We start from the raw sequence: 16,287 nt of genomic DNA on the forward strand, positions 1-16,287 counted from the left end.
CTGAGGTCATTTAGTGTGCTGGATTTAAGAATGGAAATGTGACTGGCTTCATGAACAAAAACACATTATTATTGTTTTCTGTAATATTTACTTTAGAGCTGCAATGATTAGTCGATTTAATTGGTTGGCAGAAATCCCATTATTTTCACAAATCACCAACAATTTTCTGTAATTTCCACAATTTTTAAGAAAAAACACTAACGTTCTCTGGAAATTGTGAATAGTTTCTGCTCTCTTTAGTCCTCTCTGTTAGTTAACTGGATATCTTTGGGTTGTACTGAAAATAATCATTTGTTGCAGCCCTATTTAACCTCATTAGAAAGCCTTCAAATTTGCATTTTCTACACACAATGCATGTTTAATTAGCCCATCCTAACCTGGACACAGACTCTTTGAACTTCTCCACTCAGGATAAAAATACTGACATCCATAAAAACCTCCACCAGCAAACACAGGAAAGGCTTCTGCAGCTGTTGGCTTACACACAGCTGAACCGAACCTAAACTGAACTAACATTGCACTTTGCATTCAACCTCCACCATTTAATCATTTATTGCACACTTCATATTTAATTTTTGCACTTGTCACCTATTTTAATCACACATTTCATTTCTTTGTCCATAATACAGTCCATTCTTCCTTTGTACAGTCAATATTTAATTTAAAGTTTTATATCCCATTTTCCAAACTACTATTATTCGGCTCTGTAAATTGATTTTGACTTTGAACACTTTCATTTAAATGTTCATTATTATTAACTTTTGTTCTAGCAAAGACATCTTCTTTGCAAGGTTGAATACTTAGCTAATAAACAGATTGTGAGTCTGATTAGAGACAGCTCAACCCAGTGTGTCTATGTGACTGCTTGATTTATTATTCATCATATTATAATCACATTTAAACGGCTTCTGTTTTACGTTTACGCTGATGTTCCACTCAGATGCACTCGCTGCCGATTTGAAGCTCTCGTCATCTGATGCCACACAGATCAAACCATGATTTTTTGTTATTTTAACTTTTATTAAGCTTACGTAATCTAACTTGCTGCTGTATATCAGGTGGATTTAGTGGTTCAGGTTTATCTCAGGTCAGAACCTAATATGAACTTTTACTGTATTTACACAATAATCTGTGCTTTGTGAGTTTGAAGATTGAAATAACAACATTTGTACATACAGATAGAGATGACCTTGTTCTTTATTAAAGGGTAGTGTAACAATGGAAATACACATTATAATTTTTTTTTTTTTTACGATTTTCCCTTTTTAAAATCCCAGTCAAATTACATCAATGACCAATGGAGCAGAAAACCTCAGAGCAACGGTGAACCCATGGTCGTCGACTTAGAAAATTCCTGGAAGACATGTCAGTGGTTTGATCACAAAATGATCCTAATAATTTATCTGGTAATTGAAATGGTGGGTACTGAAATGATTTTTGAAAACTATGAGAAAAAAGAAATGTCTCAAGTCATAATCAGATTGAGAGGCTACAGTATATTGTCTCCAAGAATTCTTTCACATAGCAACACAGTATTTAAAAATCCTTTAAATAACAATCAAGAGGTTAAATTCTTATGTATTAAATACTTTTCAACATTGCCTTTTCTTTTTTTATTAGTGTTTTAAGTTTGGCTTACAAAGTCCCAGCAGTATTTGCTTGTCAGTGTCTTCTCCTTTACATTTTGCTGCCCAAGATATTATTGCACTGATAATTGAGAGTCAGTACTCTCAAATACACTATTGGTGTAGAGTTTAATTTTTGCTTTAACCAAAGGCTGAGGGGAGAACCCCCAGGCATGCCCCCTTCAGAGGGGCTCAGTCTGAAAGCCTGGTGGAGGTCCTGTAAGGATGGGGGCTCAGACCTCAGACTCCAGGCTAGATACCCTGCCCCAGGGCTTTGGCACATAGGGACTGTTGACTCTGCGCGCCACCAAAACTTGCCTCCGCTCTCTGCTCCCAGAGCCTGGGTCTTCCCTCTTTCCTGTGCCATCGTAGCCCCCAAACATATTGTTCTGGTAGACCATCTGCCTGTCACTCATACGAGGCAACATTGCTGCATTATCTGGGCAGTGGCTTGTACAGGGAAACAAGTGGCACATGTCCTTGGAACTGTCGTAGAACTGTGGCGGCCCCTGGGCCAGCGGCCCCACATACACTGGTAGGTCTGTGTATGAGTTCAGGTAGGTGGAGTAGTGTCTGTGCACCACTGTGGAGGAGGAGCGGCGCAGGGCAGCGGCATTCTGCAGGATGGCCTCCCTGTACGAGGGCAGCCGGGTGGACTCAGAGTACCTGAGCTTTTGCTTGTAAGGGTAGGAGCGCATGTGGGCCGGGTCCAAGTAGGCAGGCTCAGCAGCCAGGGGGTAGCAGGACAGGTTATGCCCCAAGCTGCCGTAAAGCTTATGGGGCTTTGGGTTGGCTACTACCACCCGCGGAAACAGGTCAGGCATGTCTGTGCGGTTCGATGGAGATGTGGATGTGGAGGGCTTTGTTTCATCTACCTGATGGACCCTATCGTTGCCCCATGTGGCTTTGAGGAATGAGGCGCGGCGGTTGAGTTTGTCCTTCCCCAGAAGTGGTACGTCATCCATTTCAGGCTCCAGGTAGGACTTCATACAGGAGTTGCAGCTGGTGCTGCCGCCTGGATAGTGTCCTGTACAGGCCATGGCAGAAGCATCTGCGCCATGGTTGTTCAGCAGGTGATTGGCCCTCAGCTCAGCAAGGCAGGATCGAGGTTCATTATATTCAGCTCTCACTCTGGGGTCTGCAGCATCGAACACGTAGCTATGGGACCTCCTCCTCCGACTCACACAGTCAGGGGGGTAGCTAAACTTCCTCCTCAGTGGTCCTTTGTGCTCCAGGTAGATATCGGGCACCTGGAATTCCCTGTAAGGGACAAAAGAGGACGTAGGGTGCCGGGGCTGGTTCTCCACATACAGCCTGCTGCTGTGGTGGGGGTTAGGTGGACCGGAGGGAGCAGGGTCCCTAATGGCGATGTGAGGGCTGCTGAGGCTGGAGATGGGCAGAGTCCTCTCTAATACATGTTGACTGTTGCGGGAGGGCAACGTGTAGCGGAGCGGAGTCGGCCGGGTCACCACCCGGGGTTTATCCAACAGGGGCTGGGTGGTGGGGTCCCCGTAATGAATTGGGAAGGTGGGTGTGATGGCCCTCTGAGCGTACGGTAAATGGTTGTCTGTGATGCTGGAGATGTAGGGCAAGCGGCCGTGGGTCATGTCTGTGGTCATCACTCTGGGTGGCAGGCCGACCCGCACATTGTCGCCCCCTCGCCTGCTCCAGTTCTCTATTGTCTTGGTTGCATTGTCCAGAGAGTTCTCCACTCTGGCAGACGACACCATGTTCTTTGCTGTTTGCAGCATCTTTAGCATGTTGGCTTGTGAATAGTTGGTAGTAACGTCCGGACTCGGCATGCTTCCATTGTGATCAGTGTGCTCTACTCCATTGAAGCAGCTGTAGATGCCCTGCGGAGAGATGACAAAGCAAATGTATAATCTTTAAGCCTCATCAACAGATACCACAATGAACCAATAAGCTCCTGATCTCCCAAAGATTTTCACTTATGTTTTGCCGCAGTCAATGTAATTAAAGTCAGTCAATTTCTACAAAATTTAAATTAATTTTCCGAGGAAGTGAGCTGAAAATCATTAACGTATGGGTAACTGTCACTGCAGAATGAAATTTGTTGTTGTTTATAGTGGTTTTATGTTCACATTGCCATGTTCCAAATGTTGTTTGCACACAGCTTGATCTTAAAAACAACTCAGGCATATAAATGAGTGAGCTGCTGATCATACACTTACCACATTCATTTCTCTGTTCTTATCCCAACAGCCTTTATTTTACTTTCAAATTGTGTATCAGTTTGGAATACTTAATCTCACCTCTCACTACTGTTGACGCACAGCTGAAGGTTTTTTTAATGGGGCAATTTAAATTCAATTTCTCAGGGATCACGAACATCACAGTATTTCAGCAAATATCCATGAAACTCTTGTATGCTTTAAACTAATTTTATTTTTTCTATCTTTTTTTTATAACTTAAACTATTCTGGTTGTGTACTGATTTGACTTACTGCATTACCAGTATTTGTGAGGCTATGTTTCGAATGAGACCTCAGATGTAGACCTTTTTTTTATGCAGCAAAGCCATCACGTAATTATTACCTTTTCTGTGCAACTCATGTCTGCAAAAACTGTTTTGTTACTTGAGAGTGTGGAATATAAATTACTTAAAGTGTGCCCACAAATCCCTGCATGATATTAAGGGAGGTTTCTAGTGAGACCTAATCTTAACACTGTTTAATTTCACAACTACAGCTGTTGTATATTCAAAATATGCTAAAGCTTTTTTTGTGAAAGGTAACACATTCATTACTGCAATTAAACTCCAAATCATTCTATTACCCTATGAATAAACAGTGCTCACTTTTTAATTCTTTGGTTTTTCCTTTGTTTTAATAGTAACAAATCACCTTATACTGTCTTGCAGTTTTTTTTAATAAAGACAACTTACTCGACTGATAGCAAGAAGGAAGTCCAGGCGCTCTGATTTGCGTACTGAATGTCTCAGTTTCCAGTAGAGCAGATGTTCCCAGGCAAAAACCAGCAGACTCAGACCCATGGCCACAAGCAGCATGTAGAAGACTCCCGCCATGTTGTCGATGTCCAGCTTACTGCTCATCACCTCTTTCTTCTCATTTCGGCAGATGCCCGTGAGCCAGACGGTCTGCAGCTTCTGTGTGTCACCTATAAGTGAGGAAGAAAGAAGATAGATAGACAATAAGGTTCATTGACATAACACTAGTATTATTTTGGTGGCATCTCATATGAAATGCAATGCAAATGTAAAAAATTACACATTTCTTTGCCATGCAGTTTGTGATTTAAGTCCTTATCCTTATTACATCTGACTCTTTTGTGCTGGCATTTGTTCTTTTATAAGATAAGCAAATTACAGCTGCTGTCATCTTTTTACATCTAATTAAAAGTGTGGCAGCAGTGGCTACCAAACCTTTTTTAGCTTGTGACCCCATTTTTTTTTTACACCAGTTATACTTCTATTTACTTGTTTTTATTTGATCATTTTTTAGAGATCAGAAGATTTAAAATTATCTAGTTGTTCACAAGAAAAAAAAGAAAAAAAAGAGATTAGAGACAAGTCTGAAAAACGACTGTGTTGCAGAAATATACACACGATCTCTCGGATGGGAACCACTGTCACTTAACCCGTGAGACACTTTTTACTTTGCCAATTACAGACACAGCAGTTTTGTAGAGGATTAAGTTGACTGATACTGTTTGTCTAAATCACATAATTTCACTGCTGAAAGATATATTGGAGAATAACAGAGAATAATATCACAGGACTTCCTGTTGGCTGGCTCCAGGGTTGACACATTATGCAACAGCCTGTACTGCTCTTACCATCTATTGCATATTTCTCCCAAAGGTGACCAGGCTTTTGCACAAGGTTTCACAATAACTTCCCTGAGGAACGTCGGTCAGCAGAATACGTGTCATATTATAAATCACCTCATACTGACATGCATTCATGACGTGTCTCTCAAAGTCTGAATATTTTGTAACCTATATATTCATGGTCATATTCTGCTTTTATTTTTTGTTCAAATACAGTTATTATTAGTATTACTGTACTTGTATTGTTTTATGAAATTCAGCCTCTACTGCATATATATGAAGAATTTACCATCAGCCAGGAACTGGAGCAGAGCCAGGTCGATGTGTCGCTTCCAACGTGAATCCTTCTGCAGTGCGATGCCATAACCAGTGGTAGCAAACACTTTCCCACTGCCAATGGTCACCAGCTTGCAGCCCTCGTCTTTGCCAGCCATGTAATTCAGCACAGCAGCATCATAGATAAAGGCATCCAGTTTCCTACAAGGGTAAAGACAAAGATTTTCTCTTAAGTAGCCATTATATAACTGTTAGGCTCCATTCTGGCTCTTAATTCCGCTGTTTATATGGGTTTTTTTTTACGATTCTTGGCAAACCTACCCTGTTTTGAGGCTGTTAAGGGCATCCTCTACTCCCTTCTGGTTGTATTTGACCATGTGGGAGTGCATCTCAGGGTAGTTACTCCTTATGTTGCGCTCTGTGCTGCCATTTGGGACTGTACCAAAGCGGAACGGAGGGTACTGCTCCTGCGGCTTTTGAAACTGTTAGAAGAGACAGAATGGGGAATATTTTCACAACTGTCATAATGGCGATCTGCAATATTGATTGACACCAAAATGTAAAAGACCTCTGGCATATGAGAATGTAGTCATTTACGATTTTCTCATCACCCTAATAGCTGTTTTCTCTTTTTATGTCATTTAGAAGCCTCATGCAAGCTGTGAGGCTCAGATTTAATGCTCAGAAACTAATTTAGTGACATTGTCCACCTTGGCATCCTTGTGATTTCTGCCTTTTGCTCTCTTAAGTTCTGTTTTACTCATTATCCTGCTGGTCTTTGCTCTGTTAATTTATACATCTGACTGCGTAAATTCAGACCCAACGATCAAGAAATGAACTTTTTGTCCAGACACAGTGTCTCGAGGGATCACGAGTTCTTTCATCCTTTCCTCGTCTGCAATAAGAAATGAACCGCTCATTTTATACTTTAGCTTTTGGCAGTACTATATGCATTTAATTAGCTGAGGGGGTTGAAATACAATCGACAAAATTGTACTTTTCATTAACCTTATGCAAATATGCTCACAGTACATTAGTAAAGGGACAATTTGATATAAACTCTGTATGAGAAAAGGAGCAATATCATCTCAGGATATTTCACTAATGAACCAGACCTCTTCTGCATTCTGATATTAAACCTTAAGCAATGTCTTGAGGTCATGTTTATATCCTAAAATCCCATATTTTATAAAAAAAGAAACACTGAATAAAAAGGAAGACACTTAAGAAGATTGATGCCTGTTTCTGGACACAATGGGTGTCACATGTACCAAGTAGACAGATTTAGCAGTAGTATAATTACAATATCGACAAACAGAATTGGATTATACCACCAAAAACCCACAAAAGACGAGGAAGGATACTGATTAACTGTACAGGTCATTGCATGTTTCTTGCAATACTCAATCTGTGCTTCATTATCAGAAAATCGGAGTTACCAAACCTTGACAAACAAAGTCTTATTTCAACATTACTACAGGTGTTGGGTGTTATTAGTACCCTGACATGTCTTTCCAGCTTTTCATTGTAAAGTAAAACCCACCTGAATGATTTTTGATCTGCCACCTCTTTCATTTTTTGGCATCTAGGTTTACTTGATTAAGGTAAAGGGCACGTTGGGATCATGTTTAAAAGAAACCTTGATTTACTGTTGGTAGGAAACTGGATGCAAAACAAAGTCTCCATCTTGTTTGTTATCTTGTTTGTGTTTTACTGTATTGTGTGTCTGACAGTTGTTACTGCTTTCCTTATGAGTGATGTCACCTGGCTGCAAACCAAATTTCCCCCTTGTGGACAATAAAGAGTGATTTATTGATTGATCCATCCAGATATCCGCCCTAAGAGGTTTTGTAGCTCTACAACAACAACAAAACTCTTCCACCTTGGATTCTGTGGGCGGATGGTTATTATTTGAAAGACCACAAGAGGCTGCATGCCAGAAAAACATGACGCGTTTTAAGTGTTTGACTAAAGATTAATGCTGTGATTTTTCTGGTCAGCACAGTACTTACATCTCTTCACGTAACCGCCTTAGATTCAAGCATCTCACTATATTTTGACAGCATGTCACTGAAGCCTCTTCTGCATACACCTGACTAGTGTTGCAACCAGGCGGGGAGTTCTGGTCCTCTGAAATGAGGCCAACGAGGAAGTAACCTAAAACTGCATTCTATCAAAAGGCCACCAGGGGGCGACCGTTTTGGTGTCAAAAGGACTTCCGTCTCTATACAAGTCAATGGAGAATTCACCAACTTCTCACTTGATTTCTAACCTCAGTAAATGTTTTCAAAATGTGTTTATGGTCTCAATCGCTAGTTTAAAGCCTTCTTCAATGCAGTATGATGTTCATTTGGGACATTTTGGCCTCCCTGATTTTATATTTGACGATAAAGCAGGGTATGCATTAGGTCGTGGCTACGTCGTGATTGACAGGTTGATTGGTTCACAGGTTCAGGTGCGCGGAGAGATAGACTGCAGAAAATAGCTGTGAACGTTTTCACACCGACAGTTTTCTCCGGAGTTTTGTGGTTATAGTTAGTCGTAACCGCTAGCCAGGTTGCCAGTGTAGACTGTGGTAGATCCAGCCCTCGCAACCCCCCCGCTCTGCCTCATGCGCCTCCTGATGCCCATATAAGTAGAATCCGTGTTTTTATTTTTCCCGACGTGCACCTGAAAGATGGCGCTGCTCAGATCCGAAACTATTGGCCTCCGAGCAGCAGTCCACAAACCAATGGGGGACATCGAGGATGTTACGTCCATTTCTTATATACAGTCTATGGTTGCAACTGACAGGCAGAGATATAGTGTGTCACACACAAATGGTGGATTGAGTGAGGTCAAGCGATGTCAGATTTAACATGATGCCACATCACAAGGACTTTTCTTATAAGTGAAGTGTCTATTCCATAGGGATGAGGCAATCATGTGCCTTAACAAAGCACAGCGTCCTGAGAGTGGCTCCGTTCGTCTTCATCACACTTCTCTGATGCAAGGTCACTTTCTGTGGCTTCATCTTGTACCTCATTTACATTTACTTAACCTGAGGGGCTCGGCACAGCTGGACAAACAGCAGTTCATCCCTCCGTTCCAATCATTCTGCCATGCCGAATGTTGCTCAATAATCTACGGTCTCGCTGTCAAAATGGCTGCAGAGTTAATGCATAATGAGACGAGAATCGTAAATGACTTGGCTAGAATTGTAATGTGGACGGCTCTGTCTTTTCCTCAAATGCCTCTTTAATCTCTTTAGTTGCCTGTGAGCAAAGACTCTACAAATCATTTATTGTGCTGATGGTTTCACATGGATTTTCTTGTCAATACTACTATAAAACACATCCTCGGGCCAAAGAAATATGCATAAGATAATACCAGATATTACAATCTCGGTGTGCTCAGAAAATACACTTGTGCATTAAATTTCATTGGCTGTCCACAGACTTCTTCCATCTAAAGTCTGGGGGTGTAATTCAATCTTACCACTTACACTGTAAAGTGAAAAGTCATAGCTATGACATTGCGACTAATGGATATTTGCCTTTTCATAGCTCTACCACACAATATTTACACACCCGAAATAGACCCCTCTGTGTTTTTCCTAAGCTGTACATCAAACACAACTACCTGCCTAACAACACACACAGGATTGTCAATGACAGGAACAGAGAATTGTACCTTTTTGTCACTCAGTCCAGAGACAGTGTCAATGTATTGCTCCTGGATCATGAAGGCTGCCAGGTTGGCTGTGTACGAAGCCAGGAAGATGACAGCGAAGAAAGCCCAGACCAGGACCATGATCTTACTGGTGGTGCCTTTGGGATTCTCGATGGGGACGGAGTTGTTGAAGACGATTCCCCACAACAGCCACACTGACTTCCCGATGGTGAAGGTGGGACCGCCGGGATCTAGGGAGGAGGAAAGAAAGAAACGACTTGGTATCAACATCGCTGTACAACTGGTACAACGGCTATGTTCACACTTATCCTTCGTGTCGTCCTCCCGGGTCAAATTGACCCCGTCTGTTTTAACTGTTCCTTCTTTCCTCCCTCCTTCCTTCCTTCCTTCCTTCCTTCCTTCCTTCCTTCCTTCCTTCCTTCCTTCCTTCCTTCCTTCCTTCCTTCCTTCCTTCCTTCCTTCCTTCCTTCCTTCCTTCCTCCCTCCTTCTCTCTTTCCTTCCTCTCTCTTTCCTCCCTTCCTTCTTTCCTTCCTCAATCCACCTTTCTTCCTTCCTTCTGTGCTTCCTTCCTTCCTCCCTCCCTCCTTGTCTATCTTTCCTCCCGCCTACCTTCCTCCCTTCCTTCTTTCCTCCCTTCCTTCTTTCCTTCCTCCATCCCCCTTCCTTCCTCTTTTCATTTCTCCCTTCATCCCTCTCTCCTTCCTTCTTTCCTCCCTCCCTCCTACCTTCCTTCCTTCTTTCTTCCCTCCTTCCTTCCTTTCCTTCCTCCCTTCCTTATTTCCTTTCCTCCCTTCCTTCCTCCATCCTTTCCTTCCTTCTTCCCTCCTTCCTTCCTTCCTCCCTCCCTCCTTTCCTTCCTTCTTCCTCCCTTCCTTCCTTCCTCCCTTCCTTGACTCGAGGACGACAGGATGGTTAATCTAAAACTGCTCTAATTCTAATAAATCCCTCCTAGCTAACAGACAAAATAGGTTGTCAGTGACTTCCAAAAAAAGACCCATATGGAAATTGATTTGTTTGAAGTCTGATTAAATTAAAGTAAAGGAAACTACTTGGTTAAAGTTAGAAAAATAATAGACTTCATGGCTGACTCTGAGTGGTACATCAGATATTTTTTAATCAGTGGGAACAAAACAAAAGAACACGAATGCATTACGTGGGAGTGCAGTATAAAATTAGAGCCAAAGACACATGACCTCTGTTATTGCCGCAGTATTTGAATGTAAATTGGAAGTTGTCAGCGTTGCCATAACAATGAAGAGATCTTAGATCCTTAACTTGAAATTACATGTCAATGTCAATGTCTGCAGCTTGGCTCACAGAGAATAATAACACAAAAGCAAGCGGGGAGTTCCGGTCCTCTGAAATGAGGCCAACTCGGAAGTAACTTAAACTGCATTCTATCAAAGGCCACCAGGGGGCGACTGTTTTGGTGTCAAAAGGACTTCCGTCTCTATACAAGTCAATGGAGAATTCACCAACTTCTCATTTGATTTCTAACCTCAGTAAACGTTTTCAAAATGTGTTTATGGTCTCAATCGCTAGTTTAAAGCCTTCTTCAATGCAGTATGATGTTCATTTGGGACATTTTGGCCTCCCTGATTTTATATGTGACGATAAAGCAGGGTATGCATTAGGGCGTGGCTACGTCGTGATTGACAGGTTGATTGGTTCACAGGTTCAGGGGGGCGCCTCATGCTCCTCCTGATGCCCATATAAGTAGAATCCGTGTTTTTATTTTTCTCGGCATGCACCTGAAATTTTCAAGATGGCGCTCCCAAGATCCGAAACTATTCACTTCCAAGCAGCAGTCCACAAACCAATGGGTGACGTCACGGATTTTACGGTACATTTTATATACAGTCTATGAACACAAGTCAGCTCAGTCAAAACTGAAATATGTACAATCAAAATGGGCAGAATGTACTTACAGAAACAGTCTTTTTTTAACCAGTGTTTTGACTTTCCTATACATGTTGACATACTGTAATAATACATAAAACAGGCATCTAAGGAATGCTAGAAACGTGGCCTCTGTGGTACTTTTTTCATCCATCCATTATAAAATGTTTTATAGACCACATGACTCCAAGATGAAAACTGCAGTATCTCAATTTTCCAGGCATTGATCCAATATGTGACCACTATAAATAGGCTAAGGCTTTCACATGTTCTTCTAAAGCCCCTGTGAGACCTGTGAGACTTTAGCGTTTGTCACACCTCAGTATGGAGGTTCAAGTATGCCAGTGTTAAAAAATGAAATGTATCAACTTAATTTAAAATATTCTGTCGGACATAAAACAAGCCCAAGCCAAATGTAGATAGGCTTGGTCATAAACCCAAGCCGTGGAATGATGTTATTATAGTGGACTGTAAAGGGCTGACTTTATTCTGATGAAAATGCAAACTGACATTTCTATTTCATCTTTATCTAATATGTGCTAGAATCATCATGTGCTGTTCTCATTATCATAAGAATGTCAATATCTATTGCATTTTAATTCAGCTTCACTTCATGTAGACACAAATGGCTTTTTTTTTTATTGATTAAATCGTTTAATCTTAATATTGGCAACCCCAAACTTCTATACATAGGATGTCTAGGATGTAGATATGAATCTAAGTAGAGCTCAGCATTAGTCTAAAACTGGGATTTGAACCCAGCCTTGGTGTTAAGACCCTACCCAACTCAACTGGTTATATTTTAGCTTTATTTCATCCCCTACTAACTTATTAACTTACCAGACTCATTCAGCACATTCAGCAAAAAGTAACTAACTTATTAAATTAAAAGTGTAACTTTTTTTAACTAGTTAAGCTTAGTTAAGTTTATTTCGAACATGTTAAAATAGCGAAACAAAACAAATAGGCAGTGGTTTACGGCAAAATAGAAATCATAGCAAAAAAAATTGAAATTTAAAAAAACAACACATACACATACACTCAGATATTTTTCTTTCTTTTTTTCCTTCTCTTTCCTTTCTTTCTTTCTTCCAACTTTTTTCCCTCTTTTTTTATTTCATACTTTCCTCTTTCAGGCAAACAACAAACAATAAATATCTAATGTTCGAATGGGTGTAGGATGAAGCAATGAGCTTTTCTAGTCCTACTCCTTTTTTTACCCTTTTATTTATTTATTTATTTTTAGACTCTATCAGTCACTAAACATGAACCTGACCCAAGCATCAAGCTTTATGCCCTGAGCCCGGGCCCGAACCTGATAATAAAGGAGTTCAAATTTCCATGTTTTACACACTGATGATGCAGCTTCTGGCCACAGAAAGATTACAATAGTGACATTGTTTTCAAAATACAGTTTTACCAAGAGAAACTGGATTCTATGCACACATCATAAGTCAAACAAATAAATCCAAGCTTTGCTAATCTTAACTCTAATCTTCTACCCTAGCGTTATTGTAGATACAACTTACCTTTGGCAGTGACCAGGCTGCGATTGTACCCGACCGGACTGCAGTACTCAAAGACGAAGACTGTGATGGCCACCACAGTCAGACACATGACAAACATCATCACCCAGACCGCCGGGCTGTACGGTTCTGCAGGGACAAAAGGACGCAGATGAAATGCACCGAATAATAAGTTCTGACTCAGACTTTAACCCTCCTGTTGTCCTCGAGTCAAGGAAGGAAGGAAGGAAGGAAAGGAAGGGAGGAAGGGGAGGGAGGGAGGGAGGGAGGAAGGAAGGAAAGGAGGGAGGAAGGAAGGAAGGAAGGAAAGGAGGAAGGAAGGAAGGAAGGAAAGGAGGGAGGAAGGAAGGAAGGAAAGGAGGGAGGGAGGAAAGGAGGGAGGAAGTAAGGCAGGAAAGAAAAGAAGGAAGGACGGAGGAAAGAAGGAAGGAAGGAAGGTAGCAGGGAGGGAGGAAAGGAGGGAGGGAGGGAGAAAGGAAGGAAGGAAAGAAGGACAGAGGAAAGAGAGGGAGGAAGGAAAGAGATAGGAGGGAGGAAGGAAGGAAGGACAGACGGAAGGAAGGAAGGGGGGAAAGAAAGAACAGTCAAAACAGACGGGGACACGAAGGTTAAAGATTCAGACTCCATCTGTTGGTAGTGATGGAGAAAACGGAGTAAGCAAAGGATACTACTATTATTCTGAATTTAAGTAATATCAGTGTTAACGACGGGGAAACTCTCTGATGTGGTCGACACATACTGTTTTCAACCATGTCTCTAAGATATAATATTCATTCATTTTATTATTTTATGACAGATTTCATTGAGAAAATAATTGATTTTCATTGATATTGAATAAAACAGCATACATAAAGACAAAAAATAGAATAAAATACGTTTTTTAATATTAAATGAAAGGAAATAAGATGAAAATGTTAATGCATTATGAACATACTTGCATTATAATGTGTTATAATCTGCTGATAGCACTATCATTTATAACACATTATAGAGTATAATGACTAATAAGATCAAGTAGTGTAATACTTTATAAATGCTGGTCACTCACTGACATTTTGCATACATTATAATGTTATTATTAGTGAAGTATTGATATGCCTGAGCTATAGGCAGATATAACACATTACAAGCTGGGTTTTTACTTTAAATTAAAGTGAAAAATGTTGCAAAATGAATGAATTTTTTTAGGGATCATTAGAGACGAAGACCTGAACCCTCCAATTTGACTTTTACATTTCACTTATATAATATTTTTTCCCCCCAAAAAACTTTAAACACTAAATTGACTCAAATTATAGATAATACCTGAAATAATTTCTTCTTCATCTGTAGCTGTATATTATACTGTTATGTAAACATTAAAAAAAAACTTGATAAGTGATTATAATGCATTATAAAATGATTATAATGTATGTAACAACTATGATAATTATAATACACTATAATCCATTCAAAAAAATTGTCAGCAAGTGACCAAATAAGTCATTATGAGATGTTTTCAAATGTGTTATGATTCTTGTCATAAAGTATTATTAATATTTATGAATGATTTTAGTAATAATTATACAGTTCTATAAACATTATAAACCATTATAAGTGTGTTTATAATGCATTGTAGACATGAGCTTCATAGAAAGTGTATTTTTTATTATTTTTCGACATTTTAATAATATTAAAATGTTGTTTGGGAAAAATAATAAGATAAGCAATTAATCAAAATCATATTAAAATAATGGGAATACAAATTTAAAAGAAATAGATGAACTAGATAATGGAGTCTGGCATGGGTGATCTGTCGAATATGGAAATATGTCCACAAGCAGATGTTTTCATCACTTCAGAGAATCACAGAGGACTTCCTCACCTAAAAAGGCAGATGGTGAGACCGTCCCGTTACTTCTGGCCACCATCACACTAATCCCCGTCTCCACGAACGGCACGGAGAAGTCAATAATCTCCGAGCGCTCTTCGTTTATGGTCAGCGAGCCGATGGCCATGTCCGCCCGCTTGTAGAACACCTGTGATGGCAAGGAGAGTCGATAGAGAGAGAGGTTGTGTTTTTTTGTTTTTTTTTTGCGGTGAGATGAAAGTGCAGATGGAGAGCGGATGTTTGTCTTGCGGGATCGTAAATCTGACCTTGTGTAGCAAAGTGTCTGACATAATACGGGACGTTCATGGCTGACCTTTCCAGATGAATCTCATTTATCAGCCAGTCAACACACTCGGCCCCTCTGGCCCTGAGGGTGATATACTGTCTGCTCTTTACTCCCAGCAGAACCCAGCACACCCAGCAAACCCCCCATACAGACACAACTCAAAAGACTATCACTCTGTTATCTTTCCTTTTATTCACCACTGCAGCGTAAAGCACAATCCACCATGATTTAACCCTCCTGTTGTCCTCGAGTCAAGGAAGTGAGGAAGGAAGGAAGGGAGGGAGGAAGGAGGAAGGGAGGAAGAAGGAAGGGTGAAAGGGAGGAAGAAGTAAGGATGGAAGGGAGGAAGAAGGAAGGATGGGAGGAAGAAGGAAGGATGAAAGGGAGGAAGGAAAGAAAGGGATGAGGGAGGAAAGAAAGAGAAGGAGGAAGGACAGAAGGAAGAAAAGAAGGAAGGAGGGAAGGAAAGAAGGAAGGATGAAAGGGAGGAAGAAGGAAGGATGGGAGGAAGTAAGGAAGGATGGAAGGGAGGAAGAAAAGGAGGAAGAAGGGAGGGAGGAAGGATGGAAGGGAGGAAGAAAAGGAGGAAGATGGAAGGGAGGAAGGAAGGAAGGGAGGAAGAAGGATGGAAGGAAGGAAGGAAGAAAGGAAGGATGAAAGGGAGGAAGAAGGAAGGATAGGAGGAATGAAGGAAGGAAGTAAGGAAGGATGGAAGGGAGGAAGAAGGGAGGGAGGAAGGATAGAAGGGAGGAAGAAGGAAGGGAGGATGGAAGGGAGGAAGAAGGATGGAATGGAGGAAGAAGGATGGAATGGAGGAAGAAGGAAGGAAAGGAGGAAGAAGGAAGGATGGAAGGGAGGAAGAAGGAAGGATGGAAGGGAGGAAGGTGGAAGGAATGAAAGAAGAAAGGAGGAAGGAAAGGAGGGAGGAAGGAAGGAAAGAAAGGAAGGAGGGAAGGAAAGAAGGAAGGAAAAAGGGAGGAAAGAGGAAGGAAAAAGGGAGGAAAGAGGAAGGAAAAAAAGAGACAAGGAGGGAGGAAGGACAGAGTGAAGGAAGAAGGGAAGGAAGGAAGGAAGGAAAGAACAGTCAAAACAGACGGGGTAAATTTGACCCGGGAGGACGACACAAAGGTTAATCCCTCCCTTATAATCTATTCCAAGGTATTGCTGCATAAAGCATAAAGCTGTTATATAAGGCGGCTGCTGACAGTAATGTTACAAACAGGAAGTGGACGTAATCGGCCGCTGAGACTCCGGCTTTTCCTTGACTTTTTTCCTGCCGTACCACACCACTGTTTATCATGCTGATGGCGAGCTGGGAGATT

At 41.1% G+C, this 16,287-nt stretch overlaps 1 protein-coding gene across 1 annotated transcript in view; it reads right to left on the reverse strand.

Moving 5' to 3' along the window:
- Positions 1-1,858: 1,858 nt before the first annotated feature.
- grin2ca (glutamate receptor, ionotropic, N-methyl D-aspartate 2Ca) overlaps positions 1,859-16,287 on the reverse strand; it is a 54,806-nt gene continuing 40,377 nt past the window's right edge. Inside the window, exons 6-12 of the mRNA XM_062438631.1 lie at positions 14,674-14,827; positions 12,813-12,938; positions 9,384-9,613; positions 6,033-6,193; positions 5,725-5,912; positions 4,531-4,763; positions 1,859-3,478 (exon numbers count right to left, since the gene is read on the reverse strand). Coding sequence (XP_062294615.1) covers positions 1,859-3,478; positions 4,531-4,763; positions 5,725-5,912; positions 6,033-6,193; positions 9,384-9,613; positions 12,813-12,938; positions 14,674-14,827 — 2,712 coding nt within the window. The remainder of the gene's footprint in view (positions 3,479-4,530; positions 4,764-5,724; positions 5,913-6,032; positions 6,194-9,383; positions 9,614-12,812; positions 12,939-14,673; positions 14,828-16,287) is intronic.

This window comes from Scomber scombrus, chromosome 18, assembly GCF_963691925.1.
Source record: "Scomber scombrus chromosome 18, fScoSco1.1, whole genome shotgun sequence".
NCBI lineage: Eukaryota > Metazoa > Chordata > Actinopteri > Scombriformes > Scombridae > Scomber > Scomber scombrus.